The sequence below is a fragment of the Accipiter gentilis genome, chromosome 19 (assembly GCF_929443795.1).
Source record: "Accipiter gentilis chromosome 19, bAccGen1.1, whole genome shotgun sequence".
Taxonomy (NCBI): Eukaryota; Metazoa; Chordata; class Aves; order Accipitriformes; family Accipitridae; genus Astur; species Astur gentilis.
Window position 1 is genome coordinate 22,670,726 of NC_064898.1, and position 19,429 is coordinate 22,690,154.

A 19,429-nucleotide genomic window follows, 5' to 3' on the forward strand; every position below is an offset into this window, starting at 1 on the left:
CTAACATAGAAGAAGCGGTCAGCTGTATGGAGCAATAACGCCCGAGTACATACAGCTTTGTTGTCTGGAGTGCTCCCGTAGAATAGGGCTGGAGGCCGTAGAATTTTCTCCATGTTAAAATGGTTGCAAGTAATCGGTCTAGTTATAATTGATAGACCTTCAAAGCAGTATGAGAGATACTAGCTACAACGTAAGACCTCTTGTTGTCTCCTGACATACGCCGCTGCCTGTGTTGGGTTGCATTATGCATCCCCTTCCACTTTGTCAGGTGCAGTTGTAACCACAGAGCCACGGAGCTGTCTGTCATTCTAGGTAGGAATATAAACAGTTGGACAAAAGATGGGGAGGTTAATAGAGCTGGCTATGTCACATCCCTAAGGAAAAGTGTAGGCAAATCTTATGCATGTAAAAGGTTAAGATTAATTATTAAATCCTTCTCTGATTTGCATGTTCAGGAAGAACATCAACAATCATTTTCCACTATCATTTCCAGATGTCTTTTTGCTCCTAGATATAAGGTGAGCAGGCTGGAGCTGGGGCTAGTCAGATACCATCAGGTCTTCTCAACTTCTTGCACAGCTCCACAAGCTAATCAGGCAGAGGTGACCGAAGCAACAAGATGTTGCCACCGGTTCTTATCATTTCAATAAGTATTGTAGCTATTGAAGTTGTTGCTGGATTTATTGGAAATGGATTTATTGCAGCTGTTAATATCATTAACTGGATCAAAAGCAAAAAAAATTCTTCCGCTGATAAGATCCTGATCTTTCTGAGCACATCAAGACTTATCTTACAGGTGACGATACTGATGCACATTCACAGTCTCTACTTTGCAGACGCGTTTAAGTTGGCTTCCGTGTACAAAGCTTTTGGAGCTGTATGGATGTTTGTAAACCATGCCAGTCTGTGGTTCAGTACCTGGCTCTATGTACTCTACTGTGTAAAAATAATCAATGTCACCCAATGGCTGTTGCTGCAAATCAAGCTCAGAATAGCTGGGATGGTCCCATGGCTTCTTCTAGGATCGCTGGTGATCTCTTCCATGACTTCTCTTCCTTTGCTATGGATTACACCCAGCACTTACCTCTGCAGCTCAACGGGGAACTGCATAGAAAACAGCACAGCACATATCACTGACTGGGATCGTTCCTATCTCTACCTGCTGCTTCTTTACTTTGTAGGTTGTTTTTTTCCTCTGGTACTATCTGTGGTAACCTCAGCTCTATTGATTACTTCTCTACGGAAACACACAAAGAAGATGCAATCTTATGTAGATACTTTTAGGGATCCTTTGATAGATGTTCACCTAACTGTCATTAAATCCATTATTTCTTTCTTGATCCTATATCTTTCCAGTTTCGTAGCTCAAATTCTGTTGATACTGTCGACTTCTCAGAGTAAAGATGTTGTGAAAGTTGCAGTATCCTTAGTTGTAGCTGGGGCATACCCCTCCATACACTCTATTATCCTGATTATAGTAAATTCAAAACTCAAATTGGCATTTAGGAACCTTTGCCAGCATTTTAAGTGCCATTTGGAAAATATGACTCTAAGCCTCATGTTATAGCTTGAGAGAAACACCCTCCAGTAACAGATCTGGAATCAAGAGGTTTATGCATGAATTGTTTCACCATCTTTTTTTAGTCAGTAACTTTCATCTTTTGGAGATTTCTGTGATCATATCTTCTCAGAACATCTGAAACAATATGCATTTTTGCCTTTTTTTCTACACCACTCTTGCTCTGACAATCTTATTTAATAAAGAGAGAGAATAAGAATGCACTGAAAGGAAACATTGCACTTAAATAATAAGTCAAGTACAGAATGGGTTGTGATTTCAGATTCGCAGTTTAAGATTGACAGGTTTATGGTATGTTTGAATTGAAGAAAATGCTACTAAAACAGAGACAAAATTTACAGAGCTCACAAACATCAGTTCTCTGCTGAAGGATCTTTCACCTGAGAAGCTTAAAATTGGATTAATCATACGTTGTACAAGCCATAGCTGGTGTGGCATACAAAAAGAATATGCTTCTAGACATGAAAAAATGGCTAAAAGATAACCTGAGGGAGAATTAAGATTTGGAAACATACAGCCAATTAATGTAATCAAATTACATTCTAATCAGGTTTATTTGTGTTAGGATTCCAGTATGTATATAGCAACTTAGTGGTTAAATACCACTTTAAAGTGGATCCTTTTGTTTAAAACATATTTTATGGTAATTTCTTTGTTTTTCTTGAAAGTGGATTACTAGGTGGTGATTACAATGTAAACAGATATAGGTACATAGATCTACCTGTCCACTACAGAAAATCTTCTTGTTGAGTTGACTGTTCTGATCACAAATTTGCCTTTTCCATGATATGCTGTGGCTTTGAGTAGTTGTGAGTTGTTTCTAAGGCTGTTCTTTTTTACTGTGTTATGTTACTGTGAAGTTTCACATGAGGTTGATGAAATATGTTCAACGAATCCTGTCGTCTTTTATTAAATAATGTGTTAGATGATTCTACTCTGAAGTTCTCAGCTCAGCTGAAGTATTTTCATGCTGTATATCCTCTCTGCAGGAATTTAGATAATGCTAGATCACAAATCACTATGGTGAGGGTTTCAGTCCCATCTATAAAACTAATGAGCAGGGTGATTCACTTAGTCTTGGAGTGTATCAGCTTCAGTGTTTGAAACATTGGAGTAATACCTTCATAAAATGCTTTGAAATTACTATTTAACAATATTAGGTAAAGGGTGAATATGATGTTTTTAACTGATATCTTAAAATACTTTTTACAATGAAATATATGTTAATAGGAGGCATAAATGAATGCACAGTGTCATATGAAGTGATACGATTATTAACATGTGTAAACGGTGGGCTCAAACTGCATAGAAGGAGAGGAGGATGATTAAACCCATAAACACAGAATTTGGAAGTGCAGTACAACGTACTGTAAAACTAAGACCACCGTCACGCCCAGTGCTGTGCACGCTGCATCGAGAGAGACCCCAAAGCCCCTCGAGAGCCCTGCCTGCGTAATTCCGCAGGGAAGCAGAGGGGAACCGCCGCAGCACCAGCCCGCTCCGCAGCTGCGCGCCCTGCCAACCTGGACGAAGGCTGGAAGAGTCACACAGCGGTAGCTCTTTTGGTCCTTTTTCCAGCTGGCAACAACATGAAAAGAAAACCTCCTGAAAGAAATGAGGGATTCTTTGGCGGTGGTTGGTTTTTGTGGTTTTTTTGGTTTTGTTTTTGGTTTTTTTTTTTTTGGGGGGGGGGCAGGGGGATGTCGATATTGGTGTTTGGGTTTTTTTTTTCCCTGTTCAGGAATCTCTGGTAAAATTCATTTCCCCAATGAGCTCATTTCTCCTTAGGTGTTTCCAAACCTGTTTCTGGTGGCAGTCTGAAGGAAAGAGATCAGAGCCAAGTATGAAAATAATGACCCCTGCTCAGCTTTTTCACTGCCTTCTCACCCTCAGGAGGGGGAGATCTGAAGCAGGAACAATGATTAATAAAATATCCTTCAGTGCTTCCAGGGGAGAGGAGGATAAAGCTCAAGCACTTGATGTCTTTATATTGTATTGATGAAAGTTTTGTTACACACAGCATAGAGTGAGATAGATGGGTACATAAATTAGAATTTTCAATGTCTGAATTGGTAAATAAATTATTAGCTTTGTCCTTTTCCTTTCCATTCTTCCCCCAAGCTTCAATTTATTTTCACATCTTCTTCCACAGTAGATACAGTTTCCCATTTATTTTCTGATCTTGCCCTGCTCTTTGGATTTCAACCTTTCCCTTCCTAAAATCATTATCTTTATTCTCTGCGGATCTAGCCTTCTTTTTCTGGTACATTTTAAAAAAAGCCTTCTGATTATTATTTTACAACAAAATATCATGCACCAAATTATAGCAGGCTTGTTTCTATATCTAGTTTATCCCAGAAAGCAGATAAACAAATCTACTTAATGTTTTGGCAATTACTGGTTTTGCACAAAAAAAAAAAAAAAGAAAAAAAAAAAAGAACGAACTTTATTGAGATTTCATTGTCTAAGAAGTGTTTATGTGGTATTTGAAAATAAGACTCAGCTCACCAGCACATTTCCCCTGGAACTTTGCAAGCTACACAAAATGTAGACTACATGAATGGGAAAATACTGTCTGCAGTTTGTATAAGGCCAGTGTCTATGGCAGCACCAAGATCATTGTAAGGATGATGAAAAAGATGATTAGTGCAGTTGTTCATACTGACTACATGAAAACCAAACCTTTTTGCGTCCAACTTTTTATTATTATTTTTTTTAGTGCCATGGTGCTTGCATTTCTAGGTCAGAATTCATCACAGTTCTCTTTCTAGGAAAAGCAGTATTTTGTTGTGCAGAATTTAAGGGACTTCTGATTCCAATCTCAGTAGCATCTTCATGAAGCTGGCAAATTTATCCCTACCAGTCGTCCAGCATGTGAATCAGAAAGGAGAGCTACCACAGACATTCTGGGTTTCAACTGCTGATCTGCTTTGTCATGTCTTTTGGTTTTTTTTCGTGGATTAATCACAGGCTGTACCTGACCAAATCAGCAGCTGGGTGGTGGATATGAACTTTGATATCTCTAATATTAATATCTCTTTTCTTCTAACTATGGAGCCTTCCTTTTTCTTTTTGATATCTTGCTGTCCTCCATGGTGCTAATTACCTCTCTGCAGAGGTACACAAGGCAGCACTGCCAGCGCCAGGGATCCCAGAACAGATGTTCTTATAAATGCCACTAAAGCTCTAATTTCCTCTGTTGCCAGTTTTCTAACAGTGATCGTGAAGCCTTTGACCTTCTTTGCATCTGACAGCACCGTGATGCTAATTTATTCTGATTAATTTCGGTTAATCTCAAAAGTAAAATAAGTGTCAATGAAGATGCCACATTGTACCTATCTTTTCTTGAAATATGACTTCCCACCTTCCTGCAAGGTCTGGGGAAAAGTTCTACCTTCTGGAAGAGTTTATAATAGGATTATAACCTGGGATTACTCTTATCTCTATTTATTTATTGTCTTCCCTATCGTAATGCTCAGCCTTCATTTCATTAATATCACAAGGACAGTTTCTTCAATGTTATGAAATACTTCTCAAAGCTAATCCCTCTTCCCCTCAATATTTCTTATCCTGTTTGTTTCTCGTTTGAGGACATCTGTATGGGAGGTCATTGGAGCTTACTTAGGTGTATAAATAACGCTGTTCATGAATCTTTCAGAAAAACCCTTCATAGAAACATGAGTCTTAAGGGTTACAAAAAAAACCAAACAACAAACCCCCCAAAACCCCCCCAAAAAACCCCAAACAAACCAAAAAAACCCCCACAAAATTTGGTTTCTGAATGAATGTGCAACTGATCTTGACTATCCATGAACATTAAAAAAATAAATTAACTGCATGTTAATATCACTTTTTACCTGAATGCTTCATTATTTTTAAACTACCATTTCTCCTTCCCTATGCTTATGCTTTTGCAATGACTCAGAAGAACTTTACATTGGCCAAAATAATCATAACAAATATCAATTTCTGGGCAAATTATGATGGAAAAGAGCATGGACACTCTTAAAACCAGAGCTCCTGACACTCGTAAGCATGTCAGAGGGTTTTGTCTCCTTCCTAGAACTTTGCTCGTCTCCACTCTGAGAGGCCATATCCCTTCTCCAGTATTCAGCCTATTTGTGTGTGAAAGGACTGGGACAACATTTTATCATCAGAAAACAGAGCGGTGGTATGGATGAAGGCTACAATGTGATTTTTGTGGGCATTTGAGAAGGGAGAGAAGCGAGGCGAAGTCACACAGATCCATGCCATCTACTTTGGCTGGTATCCTTTCACTGTGCAGGTAAAGAACCCGGGGCAATGGTGCACCCTTCCAAAAGCAGATACTGCTGAACTGGGATCCATGCACCAAATGCTCCACTGCAGATCAGTTTATTTGCTATCACAGGAAAAGCAGAGGCAAACTGCTAAACAGGAATAATGACTTGCTATCATCATCCCTCTGTTGCCTGTTGGGGAGGAGGGGTGAAATTAAACCCTTTCTGGCCTTTAGGCACTCAGATGTGATATTGTGATGAGATTAAGATGGATGAGCAAATTCACAAATTAAAAAATTGATTGGTAGGTGATTAGACTAGATTTTTTATCCTCTCCCACCCCCTCCCTCCCTTCCCCGCAGTGTCATATTTGCATTTCATTTTTCCTAGCTTTACATCTTCTTTTATTTTTTCCCTCTCTTTTGGAGTTTGTCTTTTTTTCCTTTTTAGAAAAAAAAAAAAAAATAAAAAATCTTTAATTCTGCATTTATCACTCCTCTTTCTTACCACTCCCTCTAAAAATCTTGGCTGTTTTTGCTGCTGTTGTTGCTGTTATTGCAAATGCATACTAATGAAATCAGGCTGGGTTCATTCCCATATTTACTTTATTCTAATAAGCACACTTTACAAGACAGCTTATTGGTTTTGGCAGCTTATACTTTTTCTTTTGTGACAATATTGCTAATAAAATTCTTTCCTTTCCTTGTGAAGGTGTTTAAAAAAAAAAAAAAGCCCCACATGCTGAGACCTTGAGATATTTGAAGTTTCCCTTTCAAATCCCACTTCAGTCAGTTCTGCTTTGTTGTCCTGTCCCTGTCGCTTGCTTTCTTATACCCCACATGACAATCCATTTTTCTTTTACAGACTGTTGTCTTTCTATTTTCTTTCTCATTTTTCCCTGTCTCCTTTAAGATTGTTTTAAAATTTTTTTCTTTCTCCTTCCTCTCTTCAGTTTTAATCCTTACCCGTTAGTCCCTCAAACATTCTTGCGCATTTCTGTTTACACTGTTTGTTTCCCTTCTAGAGTAGAGATGACCATCCAAATATTTTCATTGCCTAGGATTAAGATAAGAAATAAAAAGAGGAAATAAAATGTAGCTGCACATATGCAAACAGCAACGTGGAAGATTATTCAAACACTGTATGTATAAGATGTAGGTCTAAGACTAAAATTATTTGAAATGCATCCTGAGAAACATCAGAAAAAAAGTAGGTATTTATAGACTTGCTCACTCTCTTAAAGAAGACAACAGACATCTATCTATTATAATTAACACTCACCACCAGAACAGAAGGAAATCAGCTTTTTTTCTGAGAAGCTTCTGGATCCCCCCCAAGAAAGATATGTAACAGGAATTGTGAATAGGTATTTGTTGACAACATTTGGTAAATTGTAAGAAATACATTATGAACTTTTATACAGGTGTTCCACCAACAGAGGTTCAGTCCTCTAACATGCCGTATAGGTATAACATGAGTGTCAATGGAGGAAGAAATCATGTTTCTCCTGCCTGAGATACCCATGTCTTCCTTTAGGAACCTGAAGTAGTGCTATTGGACATGTAGAGCAACATACTTGTCCCTGCTGAATAATTAGGTACCTATCTCTCAGCTAAATTCAGTAAGAATGGAGAAAAGGTGTAGTCTAAAAACTTCCTTTGTCATTCTTAAGTCATGTTTGGACCACAGCTGCAGCCAGTCTCATTTTTCATTCTTTTTTGTACAACTGCAGGAGGTTGTGCATTTTTCTTGTGCCGTGGCTTTGCTTAAGCAAGAGGAATAAAGAGAAATTTTCCCAAGACTATGCCCTGCAAGAAATTATGCTGAGGTATAATATCTCTTGGCTCAAATTCCCTGAAGCTGTGAAGAGCTAAGCTCTTAGGTCCCCTACCTCCTGGCACTTACTACAGCCAGTCTGCAGTGATTATTCCAAAAGTCAGCTCCGAAGCACATTCTCTCAAAAGAGAGTTCAGCATTTTGAAAGTGAATGAAAACTCAGACATCGTAATGGGTTTGCAGTTGGCTGAACACCTGTATAAAAGTTCATAATGTATGTAGGCAGTAGGCCAAGGGACTGGGAAGAAGAAGTTTCAATAGATGTCTGTGGTGGGTTGACCTAAACTTCTTCTTCACAGTTCCTTGGCCTACTGCATCTCCTTGGCATGGAGGTGACTTGGTTTGCCTTCCAGAGTCAGTGGGAAAAGGTTAAAATCTCAGGCTGGCCCTGTGGAAGTTTTCAGAAATACCTTGCTTTTCTTGCTGACTGTAGGAAAAAAGCCTGCATGCATTACCAGGTTAAGGGACAAGATGCTTAACAGTCTTTGGTTCACCTTCTGTTTGAACATCTTCATCAGTGTGAACATCTTTAGCTCCAAACTACCGTTCTGAGCAAAACTGAGAACCCTTGGATGACTCTCAGATTACCCCTGGGAGCATTGCTGGTCTCTTCTGTCATTTCTTGTCACTATACTTTGGCTTATTTTCGCTTTTACTTTTGTGCTTCACTAATGAATCATCTCACAGACTTCAGAGTGGCAGATGCTGAGGTTTCTCAGCTCTCCACATCAGTCTGCTGAACACCATTAGGATGTTCTTCCTTTTCATCATTCCATTTTGGTGTACCTAATTATCTCTGTCCTCAAACTTACCAGAAGGAGGACAGAGAAAGCCTTCGATTCCAGCAATTCCAGGACACATGTGCATGTAAATGTCATCCAATTTCTCTCTTATTCCCTCTCCTTGCATGTTCCTACTTTTCTGTTTGAGATCACACTGCTGTTATTCAACCGCAGCAGCTAAATCACCAAGATTACCTGCATTGCCTTTAGGGATCAATGTGTCTTGTTTGAATACTCTATACTCAGCTTACAACAAATCTAAAATGAATCATTGCTTCAGAGTGTTGCATATCTTCCTTTAAGTCACCATAGTGTAGGAAATTCTTGTCCAGTGCCTTCCACATTTTGAGGGCTGAATTCTAAGAAGAATGTGATATAAATTAGTGCGCACACAAATAGTAGGAAAGCCTCTGGTGCTGGCCTTGCTCTTACACGCTCATACTTTGAGGACAACGTTAGTGACACAAAGTACAAATAATTTAAAACTGATGAATATGCAGCATGTTTGCCTCACTTATTTCTGAGGCATTAAGTAAATATAATTCTATATTGTAGTTTGGCTATGAAGTCCACTGTATACTTCAAGCTCTTTAAACTGAGCAGGCTGAAAGCTCTTGAGCTTTCAAGAGTTAAATTGTTAAATTCCATATCAAAATATTAGGAGTCATATAGCTCACTCAAGGCACTTTTTCCCACCAGGGCTTTGGGTTTTTTTTGCTATTATAGCTCATTATTTAAAAGTTGACAGCCAAAGCAGTAGAGTTATCTATAAACCAACTTTCATGATTTCTTTAGAAAATTACTTTTTGCATTGAACTGATGTTGTTGTGATCATATAACTTGCTGTCATGTGGCTGGAGAACTGATTGCTTGCTGTGAACAGCCCATGAACTGCTTCTAGTACTTGAGCTTCTTACGATGTATATTCAGATGCAGTTTCAAACACTGTATATTCATAGAGCTGGTTGATCAGTCTTCATCCAAATACATTATTCAACAAACGTTGCTCTGGAATAACTTCTGTCCAGACTGAATTTAAAAGAAATTACAGTAGCTGTGATCCTCACAAGTTTTAGTAGGTTCTGTGAAAAAAGCATTGTAATAGGGCAAGAGGGACTCATACCTTAGGTTCATCTCAGTTTAGATCTTTTATCTGTGGGGCTTCTGATAATTCATTAACCACCTCTGTCCTTCATTGTCCTGCAGTAATAAAAAGCTTTTTATCCACCAGTCTAAGTTGTTTGAAAGCAGTGCATAGAATTTGCTGTATAGATGCAGAATATTTTATTGCTTATTTTTATTTTGTTCACCTACATTTCACAGAAGCAGATTTATTATTAAATAAGTGTCTGCTTCAGCCGATGCCTGGAATGGAGTGATGTTGCTATATAAACAATTGATTTTCTTGCCTTTCAACAAAGTCCCCAAAGAGCCTTGAGAGAGAAACTTCTTTTGAGTACTTATCACATACGTCAAGCAGCTTAAAAAAACCCAACAGATAAATAAACCCTGTACTCTTCAGCTATATATCTCAGCCTGGATATGCTGTATATTTTCATATGCCAACTTTTAGATGAAAACATGCAGAAGAAAATTCAAATTTTAAAATAAAAATGTGAAATTTTTTTGAGGTTTCCCTTCAATCAGCTCTTTTCCATCTGTTAAATTTTGGATGTCCAAAGACAGGAAAACTGAGATGAGAACGTGGTAAACAGATGGAATGATGGTACCTAAGAGGGGTGGTTGTAAATTCCTATTCCCCGTGGTTCTCTGATGACTTCTGTAGTGGTCTGAAGATGTCTGATTTTGTGTGGAATTATTTCAGGTTGGGAGGACCAGGGAGAGGAAAGGTTCAAAAAGGAGGCTGATTGACTAAACATCAGGAACATCTCACGAGAATATTTCTGTAGAAGACTGAAAGACTGAAGTAATTCAGATTATGACTCTTATAAAAAAGAATATCAAGAGCATCTCCTGCATAGGGAAAAGTTCTCTGGTAGGAAATGGCTCTTTAAACTAGTAGAGAAAAGTGTAATAAGATATAGTACCTGGGAGGTGAAGAAAGACACAATTAGACAAGGAAAAAGGTCCTTATTTTATCTGCTAGTGTAACTAACCCCCTGGAGAAAAGTACATTAAGTTGTGATGGATTAACTACTATCTGAGGTCTTCTAAGCTCTGCTATAACTCAACATGAGGTTGCATTTTTGATACAGGTGTTCTTTAGTGAAATTCTGCTCCAAATGACAGACTAATTTGTCATTATAGCCACATACACTGATGGAAACTCCACTCACCATTCCAGCTCTCAGTTTCTGAGAAATAGGTCCTTGTTCCCCAGAGCCAAACTCAGCAAGCACAGTGACATCCTACAGGGTCACAAGATTAGTAATGCACACAGCTAATTTCTTTCCTGGTGAGCAACATCCATTCCTTTTGTACTCTGGTGAGCTTTTGTGTGTGTGTGTTCAGTCAGTGGAGTTATGGGTAGTTTTGCAAGAAGATTGTTATATAGGGTGAGAAAGTGACTGTGATACGAATGGACTTGTGGGAGATTAGAGATAAAAAGACACAACAAACTTCTTTCTTTCCATCTGAATACCTCTTTTATTTTGGGGGGTCCAATTCTCTCTGGTGATTCTGAAACAACCCAACTGGATTATATTTTCAATTAATCCACAAAAGTTATTTGTTATCATTACTGAAAGAGAAGTTGAGAAGCCATAGGCTTTAGGTCAGCTAAAACAAGATAAAATTTTCCATGTCTCTGCAAAGAAATGTGGTTGTTTAGTACAGCTTTGAAGAAAAGTGCTATAGCAGGGATACATAAAATCTGATGAGGCTTAGTGCTATAAGGTAAATGAGAATCTCCCATATTGCTGATATTGTGTAATCATTCTTAAGTATAACTGCTGAAGTGATCTACAAGCAAAGTCTCTCCTTTGTTGTTAGGTGTGAATGTAAAAACCAAGAGAGAATTCTGGGAAGCAGAAGGTTCTTTGAAAACCTGGAGCGGTAGCAGGGCAGCCTAAAAATTGAGTGGAAAAGTAGGGATTCCAAGTGAAAGGTTGCCTACTGTGGAAACAAAATTCAAACAAACCAGAGAAGAATGTATCTAAGTAGCAGCTCCCCAGGGAAGTCCTGAACTACTCTTTGTCTTTCAGGCCAAAACAAAAAATGGTTAAAAACCCCCAAGAATCTTCAAACCAAAAGTGTGTGTTGTAGAAGAAGTATTTCTTCTTCCTCCTGTCCTCCTCTGACCGCCCGCCCCTGCCCCCAATGCGACTATCATATATTCAAATACAAGAGGGGAAAGAAAGATGCGATAAGGAAAATCTCTGACCAAACCCAGTTTTGTTAATAATTTAGATTTCCTATTGCCTTATCCACCTGTTGAGCTCTTAGATAACAGCTTTGCTTTCCATGTTGTACAGATAAGCCAGGTCACCGAGGTTCAGAGACGCTCCAGCCTCCAGCGCGAACCCACATCATTGCTGAGGGGCAAATTCACTCAGGAGGCTGGAGCTTGCAATCCCTTAGGCTCGAGTTTCATCCATTAAATCACAGCTGCTCTCTCCGCACAACCGATTGACAAGGCAAAACTCTACTGCTTAGCTTCAGAAGCTACTTAAATCAGTTTACTGTTTCATAATACCATTCTTTGTTTGCCAGGTTCTCCAAGGAGGAAATGCAAAGAAGTATCTCTGTTGTTAGGAGCTTATTACAAAACCCATTCCTGATCTGTATTTTGCCTGCTTTTAGTTCAGTGAAAACAGAGCAAGACAAATAAGTAACAGTCAGGTTATGCCTTCAAAATTCAGGCTCTCTCAACAGCATCACAGGCAGACTCTCATTATAGTTTGTTTCCTTCTGCATGTAGCTAGAGATTTGGGGATCAAGGCGGCAAATGTATTTGTGTTTTATCCCCCAAGTTTAATTCTTTCATTCCCATCTCTGAGAGCCAAATGTAAATAATACCTCTGCGGAGACACCCTGCTCTCCAACGATTAAACATGTGCTTTCTCTATCATTCAGGCGATTTAAGGTTTGCAACGCTGCCCACCGTGGAGATTGGTGCCAGGGGTTTAGTGGTTGTGCCTATGGTTTGAAAGTGAGGTTGATACTTCCCGGAGAGGAAAGATGACTGTGTGGTAGAGGCACTGAATTTTAGTGTGCTTTTGTCACAGACTTCTCATGTTTTAGTTGGCTGTGTACAATCCTTTTTTATGGTTAACGATATGCAAATTACCATCCAGTGGTATCCTGGCAGCAGAAAAACTTAGAAATCTTTTTCCTGATTTTTTTTTTTTTTTCCTGTCTGTAAAAGAAGACTATAGTACTTCTCTACCCCTGAATGGAGTCCTCAGGTTAGAGCCAGATCCTGCAGAGACAGAGAGCACTTACTCTCAGGTTTCTTGATCTCTGGTTAATATTTTCTAGATTTGCCCAGGCACATCAAACCAATGCAGCGTTGCTGCCCCTGCTTGATTTGTTTGGAAAATGAACCCGACGCGCAATGTGCTGTGGTTACGCTATCGGCACCCGCAGCTGTACAGCAGCACTGGGCACAAGCCTTCAAAGATGAAGGAACAGAAAAGCAGGCGGTGGTGGCTGAGGTACAGAAAAGTCCTGTTCTTTATGAATGAACAACCACTTATGAAAGTATCAGGTTCCTTCTTTTTTCTTGGTCTGGTGCACACCAGATAGTTAGCTTTCGGGTTGTTTTTCCCCCCCTAGCTATTCTGTCATGTGGCTTACAACTATGTTTGACAGTTACCGTTCCTTTTCCATTTTTTGTACAATGTGACCCATTATCTCAGTGAGCAACACTATAATAAGTTCATTTACTGCTTACCAGATTCAGCACACAGAAAAAATAGCTTAACAAAAGTCCTGACATTGGAGAAGGAAACTTTAGAGAGAAGTCAAGATAATACATTGTACGACCATTACCAACAAACCCATATATTTCTTTATAAAATGGCATTACTTTTACACTTGTAAGCATTTCACACAAGCTCAATTAGTGTTACTTATATGCTCTGCAAACAAGTCTATGCAAGCTACTGGAGCTGTGACAGATCACAGTAGCCAACAGTCTGTCAATAATCTTTAGCCAAACTCTACACCATACATGACAGGCATCACAGTGAATCAGAAATTAAACATATAGAAAAGTCCTTGAAAGGTATCTGGTGGTCAAAAGTCTTCAGTGAATGCTGTAATAGATCATGAATTTAGTAACTAATTTAATAAAATAACCAATATAGCAATATTGTCAGCACCTAAAGAGGTGCTCCACCTTGAGAAATTTTCACACCTCTAAATGAAAAATTTTCATAACTACAAAGTGATTGAGAGATATGGAGGGTGAAGAAATGTACAGATATATTTATAAAGTGGCTTATTAATTTATTCAATAAAATAGCACGTCATTCTTAAAATAAGTGTGTATGTACTCAGAGGCAAGTGAGAAAGCTGAATACATTTTGAGAGTTCACTTATCATGCAAAGGAAGGAGATTTGATTCTTCCCTGAACAGGTTAATTTTCAAGTCAGCCTGGCTCTAACTCTAGGCTTCAATACCTGCAGAGTACATTGGATTTTTTTTTTTTTTTCTCTGGGCAGAGAGGAACATACTCAGGGCACCTGAGTACCATTGCTAGCTATTTTCCTGTCCTGGCCACAGGTTAATTTTGAGGAAGAATTCCAAGGGATTGCAGATGGCTTAACTCATAGGTCAAGTTGGTGAAAGCATCTTTAAAGGTCAGTTCAGGATAGGCAAGTGCTTTAGCTGCTCGCTGAACAATACTGGAAATCTGACATTAGCAAACACTTAAAAGCAGCCCGGCATGGAGCATCCACTGCAGCTCTGGATTAAACTCAGTCTGCCCCTTAAAATACCTGCAGGATAACTTCAACCATGTGGCTTCTTACGGGATCAGATGTTCTCTGTTGTCTTTCAGCCAACTCAAAGGTGACATAAATCCTGTATCTGGTGCTAATTTGACAAAGACAGTCAAGTGCGTGGTTCAGATCTGGAGCAAGAAGTGCTGCTGTGTGTGCTATGGCAGTGCACAGATCTAGTATTAATCATTATGGATCCACAGTGTCAAGCGAACACAGAGAACACAAACACAGAAATATATTTGCCTATATAATTCTGTACATATTTTGAAGAAAACAGAAATGCAAGATAAGTGACTACAGTTACCTTCTTTTTTGCTGCAAGGCCGACATGCATGTTCTGCTGAACAGCATTTAATAGGTGGGGTGATCTATTTTTAACTGTAGAGCAGAGCTTTTCATACTGACTGATTGTACTGAAAAGGGAAGAGAAAGGTCACAGATGTCATTTTGTGGTGAAAAGATGCAGAAGCCTATTGTAAGAGATGTCTAGCATACATTAGTTTTCTTATCCTGTTATATAGTTTGCTAATTCAATATGAAAGCTACTTACATGATAATGCTCTGAAATTGCGTTATCAAACTGAGCCACTATCATGACAATGAGAACAAAATAGAAAAGACATTGAAGTCTATTATAAGTCTGCCTTGACCCAATTAAAAGCCATGCAGCTCAGCCCTGAGGGTAGTCCAAAAAATCACACACCTCATTGTTCATCATGGGTCACGTCAAGGTCTTTCGACTAAGGTTTTGCTGCAGAGTGTTACTAAACAACAATGAAAAAATGGACTTTGGAGGCTCAGTACCTGCTGCCCTGACTGAAATGAGTATTTCTTCTTTTCACCCACTCCATGACGTAGTGCTGGTGTAAACAAAGTGGAAAGTAGCTTGCATTGACACCACGCAGGGATACATTCTTATAAAGCAGGATGGTCATGTCCCATCTGCAAAGCTCTTTGCTTAGGTGTCTCCTTTTTTGCATGTTTATGTCTGTAAGTACTTGAAATAAAGTGAGGGCTGTGTTGCAACCTACATGATGCCAAGGATATGTGTTGCGTGATATAAAGCTGTGTAGGGATGTTTAAGGATATAAAACCTGATGGCATTGTTTCAGGATGGATAAGTCTGGGTAGGACGTGGTCTCATTCGTATTTTCTTTTAAGGGTGGTCTTTGGGGAAAACTATTTCTAGAATCTCACCCAGGTGTTATCCCAGAAAGAACTAGTCAGGTCACTCCAAAAGAGAACCTGGAACTGAAATAAGGCAATGTGGACAATGACCCAAGAGCAAACCAAGGAGTTAAATTACTTGATATGGGGGAATTATGCAGTACACAGTACATAGTTTGAAACCGTTAGGAAAGCTCTCATATAACCAGTGACGGAAGAACTTTCACTGGGTCAGCCACTGTGGGGAGTACTGGTCTGCTAATGGAGCAAGAGAAAATACGTGACTGAATCCACCCCCTTCATCCTCCAGAAGAGCTTTTCTTCCACCCTACTTAGATCTGCAGTTTCTCCTTATAGACAGCTGCATCTTTCAGCTTGTTTTTCCCCACTACTGAAAGAAAAATGCCTGGTACCTGAAATCTGGAAAGATTTCCTTTATCCTAAGGTGACTGGGAAAGTCCTTAGCCTTGAGCTCAACAGTTTCAAAAATTTCTTCCATCAAGTTCTCTTTTAGATTCTGATATTTCTTCCTTATCCAATTTTATTTAGTAGTTGCTGACCCACTCCCTCTTTTCCACCCGGCTGGAGATACGCCTCACTTCTTCCAGAAATCTCAACAGTTTTGAGGGGCAGTCTGAGGAGGAAGAGAAGCAGCATGTGATTAAATCTGCTGGTCTTCCTGACTTCTGGTGTTGATGCCCATGAATTTAGAATCATCATGGACAAATAGTTTCCCAAAAGAAACTTTGGGTGGGATTCAGGTTCAAGCTAAAACACGTACAATTAGGTATCAAGATGTGAGTTACAGGGATCTAGCCAAGAAATTAAATGAGCTTTGGAAAGTAATCCTGTTCACCCCAACTGACACTTAGTGTTGGGTTAACTGAATATGGAGTATATTCTTGATCTCCACTGACTGTAAAAGGAAGACTGAAATCTACCTCACATGTAAATACTTCAACAGGTCTTAATCAGGACCTGAAACCTGCCTGCCAATGAAATCACTAATTTTCATTTGCCCCTAGTTTATTCTACCATTTCATCCTCCCTAGTAAATAGTATCTTCCATAAATGTTTCTCTAAAAGTGAGGCAGATTTTAAAATGAAAATCTTTCTTGCAATTATATTCTAAAAGGAAGGCAGGGCAAGGCAAGGGAAGAACAAATAGCTATATTTCCCTTCTTAGTCCATCAACATCAACTACAAACCTTTCAGTAATATAATATGTTCACCTGGCAGTCTATAAAATATTATTTGATATATTTTCTTTGTTTTGTTTTAAACCTGACATATTTCATATGTACACGTGCAAGATGTAACCACCACAGTTTTACACCCCAAAAGCATGTGACTGTTTTGAATGAATTAATTGAATCCAACGTGATCATGGCAAGGCAAACCTTTACGTGAAATGGAACACAGATACAATGAACCAAATGCTGTATCACCAAGGTTCATTTCCTTCTTAAAGTAAAGTTTGGAGCAAGAAGTTGAATGCAGACTGCCACGGCAGCTGCACGATAACTGCCTATTACCTTAAATTCTGCAGGAAAATCAGTCAGTCAGGAGAAGGGCTGAGCTTTGATCTGTGGAAGGTGCTAGTGCTCCTGCAAAGGCTGGGTGCTGACTTCGCCAGGGCAGTGAAAAGAGCTGTGTGTCACGGGAGGCAAGGTCACGTAGGAACAGCCTTCCAATTATCAGGTCTTCTGGGGGGCACGGTGTTACAAAGTGTGTGACAGCACTCTAAGCCAGGAGCATAACCAACTTCGCTGGCTGCAATTTTCTTCCTTTTTGTCATTGCAGCTCTTTGGGGGCTGTTAGTTTCCTTGTTATTATGGTGAGTAAAAGGTACTGCACTTCATTTGTCCAGGAGCTGTGATTGCAGCTGCCAGTGAAGGGTCGGGATGTTTTGTAGCTGTGTTTTGTATCCATACTCTTTTTTAATCTTAGCGTTGTGACAAAAAAGCTTATCTCAAAGCGACTGATAAAAGCCTTTCCTAGTTATTTGCATATATCCTTCACGTACAAGAGGATATGCACAATAACAACCAAAACCCTGCTGCAGCGTGGCATAACTAGGAGAGGAATTCAGACAGTGGTGGAGAAAGCAGAAGGAAGCTATTGGCACTTCTTTCGAGCTAACAATAGAACAAGTTGAGCCATCATACAAAATCTATACATGCAGATCACATATAGCCTGTGTTGTAGTAGAGTAACACTGCAGATTTATAGCCTGCAAGCCGTTACCCTACAAAATGTCTCTAATGTTACAAGCAATGCCTACCACCTTACCATGGTGCCTTTCCTCCTTTCTACTCCTCCCTCGTTCCCTAGACTGTAAGGGAAACTGAAAAAAAACCCAAACCACCAAACAAAAAACCCAAACACCTTTGTAACTACAGTCAGATCTGGGGCTTTGAGCTTTAATTCCGTTGGTTTTCTTTTAGATAAGTTCCTAACTTCAGAGCACAGGGATTGGTGGGACCATCATTTTGGGATCTCTCAGGAGACACTCATAAGTAGTTTCCTCTCCCATCTCAATGTGTAGGAGACATCTCCAGTTGAATCATGCGATGAACAGGGAGGGAGTGCTTTTCTCTATCCTCTAAGTTTAAAGAGGTCGCAATTTAGAAACATAAGGCTGACACGATATCCATGAGTCAGGGTCCTATTCCTTGCCACTGCAGGCTGTACTATGCGCCATATAAACTAAACGAGCTCCACTTTAAACCTTGTTAATTTTATTTTTATTTCTAATACCGTGATTGGAAGCTTGTTCTAAAATCACAGTCTTTGAATGCTTAGACTACCTCATTTTCAACCTATATTTATTTATAGTCATTTTACAGTGATTCGTTCTTACATCAGGTTTTCAGTTTCATCTCACATATCTCACCTCCTTCCCTGTGGTTTATCCCATTGATATATCTACAGAGAGGAATTATAGCTCCACTTTGCCTTTTGTCTGCTCAACTAAACAATCTCTTTTAGTAATATTCAAGAGCCTTCCCAACCCTGGCCTATGCTACTTTTCTCTTTTTACATTTTTTTTCTGTAAGATGATGATCAGTACCTTACCTATGAGGATAATAGCTGTTACAAACACCTTGTTTGATTTGTCTTCAGTTACATCTGCCTTTTCCTAACCTTGTTTCATTGGCAATCTATAAACTTTCTCTTACTAGTGATTATGAGCATTTTTTTTCTCCTTTGTAGCTGGTGAGCAGATAGAAAAACAAGCAAACAAAATAAAGCTTTACTGCTTATTAACTGAGCATCCCTGGAAACTGCACTATCAAGTTTTACTATTGTTATCAATCTAATCTTCAAGTTGTGACCTAGACGATGGGACAGAATGCACCCTCTGCAAGTTTGCAGCTGATACAAAACTGAGAGGAGTGACTGATACACCAGAATGTTGCGCTGTCATCCAGAGGGACCGGCACAGGCTGGAGAAATGGGCTGACAGAAAACTTAGGAGTTCAACAAAGGGCAATGCCAAGTCTTGCCCCTCAGGAGGAATAACCCTAACCACCCCCGCAGGCTGGGAAAAGCAGTTTGGCAGAAAAGGACCTGGGTGTCCTGGTGGACCCCAAGTTGACGATTAGCCAGCAATGTGCCCTTGCAGCAGAGAGGGTCATCAGCTTCTTGGTCTGCACTAGGAAGAGTGTTGCCAGCAGGTGGAGGGAGGTGATCCTTCCCCTCTGCTCGGCCCCGGTGAGACATGTCTGGGGTGCTGTGTCCCCTTCTGGGCTCCTCTGTACAAAACAGATGGGAACGTACTGGAGTGAGTCCACCAAAGGGAGGAGAGATGATTCAGGGATTGGAGCATCTTCCGTACAAATTTAGGCTGAGAGTGCTGAGACTGTTCAGCCTGGAGAAGGCTCAAGGGGGAT

The 19,429-nt window shown here is 39.6% G+C and overlaps 1 protein-coding gene across 1 annotated transcript; it reads left to right on the forward strand.

Moving 5' to 3' along the window:
• The first annotated feature begins 619 nt into the window (after positions 1 to 619).
• On the forward strand, positions 620 to 1,567 carry LOC126048146 (taste receptor type 2 member 40-like). The gene has a single exon (XM_049822735.1). The coding sequence runs from the start codon at positions 620 to 622 to the stop codon at positions 1,565 to 1,567; it is 948 nt and encodes a 315-aa protein (XP_049678692.1).
• Positions 1,568 to 19,429: the final 17,862 nt, after the last annotated feature.

Bases quoted from the DNA above. Each gene is read 5' to 3' on its own strand.
- LOC126048146 (XM_049822735.1), top strand. From the start codon at position 620: ATGTTGCCACCGGTTCTTATCATTTCAATAAGTATTGTAGCTATTGAA.